The 12,261-nt window shown below is 54.2% G+C and overlaps 2 protein-coding genes across 3 annotated transcripts; one reads left to right on the top strand and one right to left on the bottom strand.

Moving 5' to 3' along the window:
- The first annotated feature begins 2,154 nt into the window (after nt 1-2,154).
- Nucleotides 2,155-4,432, top strand: LOC130540942 (uncharacterized). Its single transcript, XM_057300312.2, has 2 exons — nt 2,155-3,792; nt 3,951-4,432. Exons 1-2 carry the CDS (start codon nt 3,401-3,403, stop codon nt 4,102-4,104), a joined length of 546 nt encoding a protein of 181 aa, XP_057156295.1. The 5' UTR covers nt 2,155-3,400; the 3' UTR covers nt 4,105-4,432.
- Nucleotides 4,433-6,203: 1,771 nt separating this feature from the next.
- PPY (pancreatic polypeptide) lies at nt 6,204-7,878 on the bottom strand. 2 transcript variants are annotated; one of them, XM_057300311.2, is made up of 4 exons: nt 7,823-7,878; nt 6,866-7,056; nt 6,545-6,616; nt 6,204-6,354 (listed from the first exon to the last, which is right to left on the bottom strand). In XM_057300311.2, the coding sequence occupies exons 2-4, from the start codon at nt 7,054-7,056 to the stop codon at nt 6,330-6,332; spliced, it is 288 nt and encodes a 95-aa protein (XP_057156294.1). In that variant the 5' UTR covers nt 7,823-7,878; the 3' UTR covers nt 6,204-6,329. The 2 variants fall into 2 exon arrangements, with proteins under 2 accessions (XP_057156294.1, XP_003828231.1); XM_003828183.4 differs by lacking the exon at nt 7,823-7,878 and adding an exon at nt 7,589-7,676.
- Nucleotides 7,879-12,261: the final 4,383 nt, after the last annotated feature.

The raw sequence follows: 12,261 nt of genomic DNA, 5'->3' as shown, positions 1-12,261 counted from the left end.
CTCTGTCACCCAGGCTGGAGTGCAGTGGCGCGATCCTGGCTCACTGCAGCCTCAATTTCCCAGGCTCAAGCAATCCTCCCACCTCAGCCTCCCCAGTACCTGGGACCACAGGCACATGCCACCACACCTGGCTTTTAAAATTTTTTTTGTAGAGACAAGGTCTCAGTATGTTGCCCAGGCTACTCTCAAACTCTTGGGTTCAAGTGATCCTCTCACCTCAGCCTCCCAGAGTGCTGGGATTACAGGCATGAGCCACCATGCCTGGCCGAGGGCAAGTTTTAATAAGGAGAAGAGGCCAGAAGATGAGACACTTTCGGGAGAAGTGGAGATGGGAGAAAGGGGTTCTTTTAAGGCCGGGTGTGGTGGCTCATGCCTGTAATCCCAGCACTTTGGGAGGCCGAGGTGGGTGGATCACGAGGTCAGGAGTTCAAGACCAGCCTGGCCAAGATGGTGAAACCCCATCTCTACTAAAAATACAAAAATTAGTACGGCACGGTGGCAAGCACTTGTAATCCCAGCTACTCAGGAGGCCGAGGCAGGAGAATCGCTTGAACCTGGGTGGCAGAGGCTGCAGTGAGCCGAGATCATGCCACTGCACTCCAGTATGAGCGATAGGGTGAGACTCCATCTCAAAAAAAAAAAGGTTGGGGGGGGGTTCTTCTATGAGTGGAGGGGCTCTCACGCCTGTTAATCACCTAGCATGTGCCAGGAGCTGCCCAGAGGCTGAGTTACATCACCCAACTCCATCTTCACGACAGTCCTATGCCAGGATTTAACCAGCTCCATTTCACAGATGAGGATGTGGAGGCTCAGGGGAGATAATGTCCCCTAATCAAGGTCACACAGCCAGGAGGGAGTGAAGTCAGGATTCCTACCCAGAAGCCCCTGCTCTTCCTACTGTGCCCCTTCTGGGGTTGGTGTGGGCACGAAGAATTGGTGCACATTTTACAACCTTGCCCCATAAAAGCAGCAATATTGAGGAGGTAGAGGGGACCTGACAGGCCACACAGCTGAGGCTCTGTGGCCTGAGGCAGCCAAGGCCTAAGTCCATCATCCAAGCAGCCAAGACCCACCACCCTCCAGAAGGCTCAGCAGTTCATGCCTCAGGGGCTCCAAAATGGCCAGGCAGGCTGAGAAAATCTCCAGGTTGTGCAGTGGGGCCTGCAATCCTGAAACCAGAAACTGCAACTCCACCCCCTCCCCATGGCAGCGGGCCTAGGGGGAGGGAATAGGGGTGCTGGGATCCCAAAGTAACCCTGCAGGAGAAGGAGGCAGAGGCACCTTAGATCTAGCCAGATGGGGAGGGGCATCTGGTCTCAGCATAACCCCCTTCCAAACCCTGACAGTAACCCCTGGGAAAAGCACAGCCCCCTCTCAAGCCCAGAGCCAGTTTCTCCCTAGGATCTGTGTACTTGGAGCAAAAAGTTACCCGACACCCCAGGCCTCCCTGCCTCTGCTACCCACACTTCTGGGCCCCCGGCAGGGACTGTGACCTGGTCAGAACAGCTGGTAGCCCATGTGCTTCCACCCCCACCTTCTCTCTGTTCCGGACTTTCAGGTCACGACACGGGGAGGAAAAGAAGGCTATGCTGGGAGTGGAGCCTCAGAGGGAAAGGGGGCAGGGATGCTTAGGAATATAAAGGGCCTCAGGTCCTGGCCAGAGACACTCTGCTGAGCTCCTCTGCACCTGCCCAGCACCATGGTAATGTCTGGTGGCCAAGTCTGGGCCCCCATCAGCTGTATTCTCTAAGAGCTTGGGGATGGGGGCTGGCACCAAGGGCCCCTCCTCAGGCCCACTAAGGGCATGAAGGAGTTAGGCCAGGGCAGCCTCGTCTGCCATTCTGATGGCCAGGATAGCTACTAGGGCTTCTTATTCCTGCTTGGGGTGGTGGGGATGAGGAGAGTTCCTGGTTGAAAGAGGGTTGAGGGGCCTAGGAGCTCTGGGAGTGAGCATCATGTTTATGGGCATCATAGTCTGTGAATCATTGTGTGTTGCAGGCACAAAATTCTCTGTGCATTGGGTGTGTGAATCCTCAGGCTGGCTTTCCTGTGTGTAACTGTCAGTCATTCATTTAATATGTATTACTGAGTATCTACTAAGTGCCAGGCACCATTCTAGGTGCTTGTGATCCATCAATAGACAAAATAGGCGAAGAGCCCAGCTGTAATTAATGATGCTTACATTGAGGGAGGATATGCCGCTGGGAAGGGACTCAGACAACAAATATAAGTATAGAATATAGTAAGTTAGAAAGTGCAGGCCAGGTGTGGCGGCTCATACCTGTAATCTCAGAACTTTGGGAGGTGAGGCGGGAGGATCTCATGAGGCCAGGAGTTTGAGACCAGCCTGGGCTACATAGCAAGACTCCATCTCTACAAAAAATTAAAATTTAGCTGGGCATGATTGTATGCACCTGTAGACCTAGCTACTTGGGAGGCTGAAGCAAAAGGATGGCCTGAGCCCAGGAGTTTGAGGCTGTAGTGAGCTATGATCCCGACACTACATTCCAGCCTGGAAGGCAAAAGAAGGCCTTGCCTTAAAACAATAAAATAAAATAAAAAGAAAGAAAAGAAAAAATAGGGCAAAAATAGAGCAAGAAAAAGAGCAAGATGAGGGGTTTGGTTGCAATATTATTTTATTTATTTATTTATTTAAATCGTAGAGACGGGGCTCTCTGTCTTTTGCCCAAGCTAGTCTTGAACTCATGGGCTCAAGCAGTCCTCCCACCTCGGCCTCCCAAAGTGCTGGGATTACAGGCGTGAGCCACCGCGCCCGGCCAGGTTGCAATTATAAATAGGGGTGTCAGGGTAGGATCCATTCAAAAGGTGGATTTTGAGCTAATGCTTACAAGGGGAGACAGAGCTGGCCATGAGGATGTCTGGAGGAAGAGTCTTCCAGGCAGAGAACAGAGTGACCGTCATTTTGCGGGAACAGCAGGGAGAAAGGAGGGGGATAAGCAAGGAGTTTGCGAGAGAGAGGGCAGTGAGGTTAGGGAGCTGACCAATGGCTTTATGCCGTCCTCATGCGTCCACCTTAGGGTGTGTCTCCTCGTTCGTTTTTTTTTTCTTTTTCTTTTTCTTTTTTTTTTCTTTTTTTGAGACGAAGTCTGGCTCTGTTGGGCAGGGTGGAGTACAGTGGCGCAATCTCGGCTCACTAAAACCTCCACCTCCCGGGTTCCAGCAATTATCCTGCCTCAGCCCCCAGAGTAGCTGGGATTACAGGCGCCCACCACCACGCCCGGCTAATTTTTGTATTTTTAGTAGAGACGGGGTTTCGCCATGTTGGCCAGGCTGATCTTGAACGCCTGACCTCAGGTTATCCGCCCGCCTCGGCTTCCCAAAGTGCTGGGATTACAGGCGTGAGCCACCGCGCCTCGATGCTCTGCCTGCATCACCGGGCATGTCCAGGTGTGTACCATTCCTCCGAGCACCAGGATGTCCCTTAAGGCGTCCGTGCTCTGGTGTGTGTCCCAGAAATAGACACGACCTTCGGTCTGAGCGCCCCTGCACCCCAGCCTGCCCACCGCGCGGAACACCTGCAAACTCCGGTCCGGGTCCCGCGCTGACCACAGCCCCGGCATCACGTTACCTCCCGCGGCTCTGTCTGCCCCGCCCCCTCCAGATGCCTGCTCTGCGCTGCGAATTCGCTCTGGCCATAGCGGGCCTCGTGTCGCTGCTGATGCAGCCCGAGGGCGCCCTCGGCGAGGAGCTGCAAGTGCCGCAGCCCAGGGCCGCCAGTTGGCTGAACTTAGGCTCCATCAAGAAGTACTTGGGGAAGCTCTTCAACAGCAGGTGGGCCGGCGGAGAGTGTGAGGAAGGGAGGGAGGGAGGGAGGAAAGCGGGGGGGGGGCGCAGGGGGGGGACACGGACGCCACCAGGCACCCCCACGCACATCGCGGCCTAAGCTGGGCTCTGGGAGCGGCCTCATGACTGCAAAGACTTGTTCCCAGCCCGAAGAAATCTAAAAACCACAAGAAAACTGCGAACGCCACGGACACCTCCCCATCGAAAGCCACGAAACCCCCACCATGGACCACCACGAACCCCCAGTGGCTGAACACCTCGGAACCCCGACCACCGACCTCCTCCCGGGGCCCCAGGTAGGACAGCCTGGATGCTGGGCACCGAGCCAGGGGCCTCGGGGCTGGGGGCAGCTTGGGTGGTAGCGAGAGGAAGTTCCTGGGGGCGGGCATGCGGGGAGACACAGCACCCCTGTGGGGGGGGGGCTTCTTTCTCCAGGCTGGGCCTTGGCCTCCAGACGCCTCTCTGCCCACCAACCCCTTTGTATTGAGAGGGGCCTCGACCCCTCCTCATCCCCTCAGTGAAAACAATAAAGACAAATTTTTGTTGCTTCAGTGACTTCTGTGGGCCTGCGGGCAGGGAGGGACCAGTCCATGGAACGGGAAGTGGGACCCTGGAGTTTCTGCTGTGAGAGAAAAAGACCTCAGCTGTTGGGGGTCCTCCCCTGCCTCCCCTGGCAACCCATCCACCTTCCCCCACGCCACCCACACATGGCCTTGTGGGTCTGGCCCTCCACCCCATGGTAGAGACACAGATACGGGTCCTGGAGAAGACACTTATTGCCCCTGTAGTCCTGCACAGACAGCACCAGTGTGGGGGGCTCTAACCCAGAGGGAGAGCAGAGGTGAGAGAAGAAACCTCAAAGAAGGGGCTTCAGCTAGACACACCCCAACTCCCACCTGGCTCAAGTTTCTACCAAACAGCCCAGACTCCTCTCCCCATTCACCGCACATCCCCTTAAGCTGCCAGAGAAAATGCTGGGACTTCAGGCTCCCTCTCCCAGACTCAAACCGTTCTTTTGCGAAAGCATCTCTCTATCCAGACGTCTTTGGATTTAAGAATCAACCTGAGGCTGGGCACAGTGGCTCACACCTGTAATCCCAGCATTTTGGGAGGCCGAGGTGAGCAGATCGCTGGAGCCCAGGAGTTTAAGACCACGCTGGGCAACATAGCAAGACCCTGTCTCTAAAAAATAAAAAAATTTGCTGGGTGTGGTGGCATGTGCCTGTAGTTCCAGCTGTTTGGGAGGCTGAGGCAGGAGGATCGCTTGAGCCCAGGAGGTCAAAGCTATGGTGAGCTGTGATCATGCCACTGTACTCCAGCCTGGGTGACAGAGCAAGATCCTGTCTCCAAAAACAAACAAAAAATCAATCTGAGCCAAGCAGCTGCATCCTCTAGAAGCTCTTTGCCCTTTAGGACCTGTTTCTACTTCCAGGTCATTTGCACACACCAGATGGAGTAGGACTTGAGGGGAAACACAATTGTGTGTCATTTCCATTTCTGTGCAAGGTGCTGAGCCCAGGAAAGTGGACCCCTCATCCTCCAAACCCATAACCCCATCCCTTGAGACCAAGCATGTGGGGGAGGCAGGAGAAGCCTTTCTAGGAACCAGAAACATTCTAGTTCCCTCACTTCTCCCCTTTACACATGCGCGTACACACACATGCACACGCGCACTGTCCCCACCTATTCAGGGTGCCTGAGAAGGGCCAGGAAAAGATGGGTTCTCTGGGAATCTGGGAAGTCCTCCCTGGGGCAGGATCCAGGTCCTTGTCCTCCCAGGGCTGCAGTGTACAATCTACAGATTCAACTCATGGTGGCTGGAACTCTCAGCTAATCTAGCCTCCTCCCCTTCCACAGCAGCTTGAATACCTCCTGTGCCCAGGACTTCACTACCTCTCAGGGCAGCCCATTCTCTCCAAATTTCTGGACGGCAGCTCAGGCCCCTGGATGCAGCCATGACTGCCATAGCACCAGAATCGTTCTTCCAGGCTGGGCTGTGCCCCTGCCCCCATGCCAAGGATGCTTTCGTATAAATTTTGGTGCTTCTGCTGCCTAGGCTGCAGTAAGGCACTGGTGAGGGGTGCACTTGGGGAAAGGTTGTCATCAGGCTGTGTCGGGAAGGTCTATGGGTGCTGAACTGGGAAGATTCAAGACTGCCACTTCACAGACTTGCTGAAGGACCATGAAGGACCATCTGCTCAGAGGAGTCCCTGCCTTCCTCTGGCCACCACTTTTCCCTCTGCGAAGGGGAGAGGATGAGTTGAGTGACTCTGATGACCCCCGCCAACGTTCTGGATGATCCCCTTTTCCTCTGCCCTGCCCTGCCCTCCCCTTTCTCTCCCATGCATTTGGCACTTCCTGCTGCTCCCACCAGGGGTCCACAGAGACACAGGACAGGCTGTGGCTTTGACTTGCTTTATTGAGCCTGTGTGGGAGCAGGGAGCAAGCTTTGGCCAGAGCCAAGGGTGCGGAGGGGAGAGCTGGGCTGGCGCTGCTCATGGAGTCGTAGGAGACAGAAGGTGGCATTACAAGTCCAGCGGGCTGAGCTCCCTGTGAGGACAGGGCAGAACATGGCAGTGTAGGGGGTAGGCCTCGTGCCCTCAGGAGGCCTCAGGCTGGCCCTGGGCTCCTGTTCTCCCTCTTCCACCCCCCACTACACCTTTCCAAGCCCTGATTCAGTCCCACCACCCCCATTTCAGCCCCAGGGAGCTGGACAGACAGGGCAGGGAGTCAAACTCACCTGGGGACAGCAGCATGTGGGGACCCCCACTCCGAGAAGGCCAGCGTATCCTCTTTGTGTCTTTTCCCATACCTGGGAGGGAAGAGGCAGCAGGGGCAAGCACTGTGCCCAGGTGCCAGCCCACCTGTTTCATATCTGCCTGTAGGCACCATCTTGCCCAGGGCACATTGGTCTAGGCCTGTTCAGCACAGATGCCCTGTTTTCCCAAGAGCAGGCCTGGAAGGGGCTGGGGCTGGGGCTGGGGATAGGGTGTGGCCAGGAATGTGGAGTGGGCCCAGGGTCCCAGGGGCTGGGATCTCTCTCCCCAACTGTGGCACACACCTAGGCCTGGTCAGCATGTTGATGTATCTACGGAGATCAGCTGCATACTGGGCCATCTGCTCTGGTGTGGCATTGTCCCCTGGGTACACTGGCTCCAGCGGGGCTCCCTGGGCACCCAGCAGTGGCTGTAGTAACAGAGCCACACAGGTGGACAGGAGCAGCAGGGAGAGGCAGAGGCGTGCGGCAGCCATCTGAGGAGCAAGCAGAGGGGAGGTGGAGAGCCCGGGCTGCAGATTTTCCCGTGCCCAGGAAGCAGGGCCCAACTATCCAGCCCCTTAGCCCATCATCCATTTCTCCAAGCCTGGGGACAAGGGGGCAGAGCAAAGGGCCACTCTAAGCTGACCACTCCACCTCCTAGACACTGCTCTGAAGGCACGTACAGCCTGTCCTGTGAGCAGCCCAGCAAGCCAGGGCCTCGCAAGTTAGAAAAGTATAGCAGAGAAAATGGGGATGTGAGTCCTGGAGACACGGGACTCATGACATCCAGGGCCTCATGGCTCCCAGGAGGCAGCAGCTAGTGGGAATAAGGGCATGCCAGGTAACCCACAGGGTGGGGGACACAGAATGAACTCGGGAAGCCAAGGACAGAAATCCATGGCCTTGTGGGTCTGGCCCTCCACCCTGCGACAGAGACACAGATATGGGTCCTGGAGAAGACGCTATTGTCCATGTCGTCCTGCACAGACCAGCAAAGGCACTCACACAGGGACCCCAGTCACTCACAAGGTCACAGTCACACATTCCAGTTCATAGCCATGCACACGAGTGTGCACACACACGTGCAGTCAGCAGACGGCTCTTCTAGCATGACAGGTCTGTCCAGATGCAGAAAGCAAGACCCAAGCAGGACCTTAGGCCTCCCAAGGCCCCTGGCCCTGCAAAGCACCACCTCCTCTCCATCCTAGGCCCCAGCCTGGGGGAGGCCCCCAGAGCCCCAGGCAGGCTGAGCCCACTTACCCAGAGTCCAGAGTAAATGGGCACTAGACCAAGCGAGCACCTGCCTCAGGCCGGATGGGCCCCTGCCCTCAGCTGGGCCGCTTTATAGTCCTCAGCCCCCCAGAGTCCCCGCCTCCTGTCAGCCTCTCTCGCTCCGAAGCCCTCACCCCTCCTCTCACTGTCTCCTGATACTGGCAACGCCAGTACTGAGGCCAGAGACAGGAGGGGGACAGGGCAGTTCTGTGGGTGCCAGACCAGCAGCATAACAGATAAAACTGGACCACAGCAAAAGTCTCCTGTGGGCCCCCATCACTGACACCCCTTCCCTTTGGGCACCAGAGCAGGCTTGGTTCAAGAAAGATGGGGTTCTGGGACTTGAGAGTGACTGAAAGGTTTTGGTCACAGGCCTTGGAACTAGCTCTCCTGCCTCCCAAAGATCAACCCAAATCATCCAACGGATTCTCTTGGGGCAGAAGATTGAGGCTGCAGCTGGAAGATTGAGGCCACAGCCAGAGCCTCCAGGCTGAAGAATGGAAACTCAGGCCATCCTCAGCAGCTTGCAACTAGAACAAGGTGGGAAGAGGGAAGGGGCCTCAGGTCCTCAGGCAAGGTGGAAGGGAGTGGGGTGCCAGGCTTGGAGAAACCCATTTGGTGGGTGCATAGGATGCAGAATGAGAACTCATGTGCCTGGGTTCAGGGGAAATGTTGAGGGGGTGCCGGTTTCCAGTATCCATTTCCCTCCCCATCTCAGAGCCCCCATTCCAGGGAAGTGCTAAAAACCAGCTTCATTTGTAAAGCCTCACATTTTCCAAAGTGCTGCCAGCTCAGTCACCTCACTAAATCCCCACAACAACCCATTTTACAGATTCAGGATCTGAAATCTGCTCAGAGATGTCAAATCACTGGCCCCAAACCACACAGCCAGTCAGTGGGCGATCCAGGGTTTGAAACAAAATCTAACCCCAAAATTTAACTCCAAACCTGGACTGTTTTTTTTTCCTAAGTGGGGCCGTCAAAGTATTGTTATAATTTCCCACTTTTTGGCTGAGAAACCTGAGGCTCACAGAGGTAAAGACGCTTGCTCAAGATCTCATAGCTACCAAGGTTCTGAATTCTGGCTTAGATTCTCAACCCCACTAATCCATCCCCACCAGAAGCCCCTGAGTCTCCCCTGCCCAGCGTCTCTTCCCAACCCCCAGTCTCCCTCCCCTGCTTAGGCCAAGGAGTGGTAACTGGCTGTGTCTGAATGACATGGTGACACCAAGTACGGAGCTAAGGACTTATGACTGCTGACGTTCTGCTCTCCCAGATCAGTATACCAAGAAGTTGGGAGATGGGGGGGACTGTTGGGGAAGAGGGGACTGGAGGTGAAACTCCAGGGATCTGGCAGGGTGGGCTTAGAGTCAGACAGACCTGGGTCCAAATCCTGGCTCTGCCATTGGCTGGCTCTGTGAGCCTGGGAAAGTAATTTATTTAGCCTCTCTGAGCTTCACTTTTCCTCTCAGTAAAATAGGCTCATCACACCCATCTGAAGATAGGGAGAATAAAGGAAGGCTCAGCAAACATCAGTGTTCTGCCTTGACCCTCTCAATTTTGATTTTGGTTAACAAGAAGAGCAATAATGCTTCACCAGACAACTTACATTCCACAAAGTAAATATGAAAGTCATTCTGTCTCAGCAAGCCCGGGCCTTTCTCTGGACTGAGGTTTTCCACTTGCAAAACAAGGGTGTGAATTGGTGGCTGGTCTCAGCCTGGCCTTGGGTTTGGCGGGTAGAGGTTGCAGCTCGCCGCCAGAGGGCGCCAGGCTCCAACCCTAGTTAAAAGGATCTGAGCTCCCACAGGACCATGGCCTTGGAGGGACCTGTTCTGGCTGCTACTCATGTGGGGACCCAGCCCCACCCAACAGACAATGGATCTAGGGATTGACTCAGATGCCAGGGCCACTTATAGTTCTATCCTGTTGCAGAGGTAAACCTAAGTGCCTAAGAAATAACAGGCACTCCACAAATGTCAACCAAACTGTAGCTTTCATTTTTCTCCTTTGCAAACAACAGATTCCTCTTCTGGGTCCTCTCAGGGATGTGGTGACAATCCAGGAGGAAGTGGTAGTAGATGTGCTTTCTACACTGCATGGCCATGTGTATTAGTTCCTTCTCATACTGCTTTGAAAAGAACTGCCCGAGGCCAGGCGCAGTGGCTCACACCTGTAATCCCAGCACTTTGGGAGGCTGAGGCAGGCGGATCACCTGAGGTCAGGAGTTCAAGACCAGCCTGGCCAACATGGTGAAAACCCATCACTACTAAAAATACAAAAATTAGCCGGGCGTGGTGGCGCATGCCTGTAATCCCAGCTACTTGGGAGGCTGAGGCAGGAGAATCACTTGAACCGGGGAGGCAGAGGTTGCAGTGAACCGAGATCGTGCCGCTACACTCCAGCCTGGGCTGTAACAGAGTGAGACACCATCTCAAAAAACACACAAAAAACAAAAAGAACTACCTGAAATTGGGTCATTTATAAAGGAAAGAGGTTTAATTGACTCACAGTTCAGCATGGCTGGGGAGGCCTCAGGAAACTTAAAATCATGGTGGAAGGCGTAGGGGAAGCAAGGCACCTTTCTCACAAGGCGGCAGGAAGGAGAAGTGCTGATCAAAGGGGAGAAGAGCAACTTATAAAATCATCAGCTCTCGTGATGACTCACTCACTATCACGAGAACAGCATGGGGAAAACTGCCCCCATGATTCAATGACCTCCACCTGGTCTCTCCCTTCGCATGAGGACTACGGGGATTACAATTCAAGATGAGATTTGGTGGGGACGCAAAGCCTAACTACATCACTATGTCTAGAACACAGCAATGGTTCTCACGCATCTTGATGTGTTCCTGTCAGAGGCGTTTGAACCAGAGCGACTCCATCTTGAACAAGGGCTGGGTAAAATGAGGCTGCAACCTGCTGGGCTGCATTCCCAGGAGGTTAGACATTTTTAGTCACAGGACAAGATAGGAGACCGGTACAAGATACAGGTCACAAGACCCTGCTGATAGAATGAGATAAAGAAGCTGGTAAGAACACGCAAAAACCAAGAGGGTGATGAGCATGACCGCTGATTGCCCTCACTGATTTTTCTTTTTTTCTTTTTCAGCAGAGATGGGGTTTCACCATGTTGGCAAGGCTGGTCTCAAACTCCTGACCTCAAATGATCTGCCCCCATCGGCCTCCCAAAGTGCTGGGATTATAGGCATGAGAGGCCTGGCCTCGCTGATCATTATACACTAATTATAATGCATTAGCATGCTAAGAGATGCTCCCACCAGCATCAGACAGTTTACAAATGCCACGGCAACATCTGGAAGTTACCCTCCATGGTCTAAAAGGAGGCGGAACCCTCAGTTCTGGGAAATCCCCACCCCTTTTCTGGAAAACTCATGAATAATCCACCCCTTGTTTATTAGTATATGGTCAAGACATAACCATAAAAATAGCCAAACGGCAGCCCTGGGGGCTGCTCTGCCTATGGAGTAGCCATAGGCTTTTATTTATTGATTGATTTTGTAGAGATGGAGGCTCACTTTTTTGCCCAAGCTCAAACAATCCTCCTGCCTTGGCCTCCCAAAATGCTGAGATTACAGGCATGAGCTACCGCACCTGGCCCTTGTTTCCTTACTTATCTAATAAACTTACTTTCACTCTACTCTGCGGAATCACCCTGAATTCTTTCTTGCATGAGCCCCAAGAACCCTCTTTTGGGGTCTGGGTCAGGACCTGTTTTCAGTAACATTCCCACAGTGCTTGCCACAGAGCCCTGCTTAAAGAAAGCACCAGTTCCTGGCCTGCAGACCCACTAAATGAAGATGATAGTGGTACCTCTTCCCCTGCCCAACACCACGCCCTCTGGCACAAGGTGGATGGCCACTGGCAGTGATGGGGATGGAGTAAGTGCTATGAGACTAGGAGAGGAACACCCCAGGAACACCTGAGGTCACAGAGTGAATGAAGGCAGATAAAGGAGCAAAGGGAATGGTGGCCCCCACATACGTGACCCCAGGGCAGCAGCTTGGCCTGCACCGAGTCCTCCATCACACACACTCCCCCGCCCCACCCCCGCATCCTGGCTGTCTAACCACAATCCCTGCTGCCTTCAGTTAATCAACCAGTGAGTGGTCATTCATTGCACATCTGTTCTGGGCCTCATGGGGGCAGCGGGAGGTGATGAAGAAGCAAGGGTTCTACAAAGAGGTCAAAGCTGCGTGAGGAGCCGGGGAATGGCTTGCTTTTTTTTTTTTTTTTTTTTTTTTAAGACGGGCTCTCACTCTGTCACCCAGGCTGGAGTGCAGTGGCATGATCATTGCTCACTACAGCGATGTCTCATGGGCTCAAGGGATCCTCCCATCTCAGCTTCCCAAGTAGCTGGGACCAAAAGTGTGTGCCACCATGGCCTGCTATTTTTTTTTTTTTTA

The sequence above is a fragment of the Pan paniscus genome, chromosome 19, assembly GCF_029289425.2.
Source record: "Pan paniscus chromosome 19, NHGRI_mPanPan1-v2.0_pri, whole genome shotgun sequence".
Taxonomy (NCBI): domain Eukaryota; kingdom Metazoa; phylum Chordata; class Mammalia; order Primates; family Hominidae; genus Pan; species Pan paniscus.
Note: the sequence above shows the minus strand (reverse complement) of the source record. Positions and strands in the feature narration are given on the sequence as shown.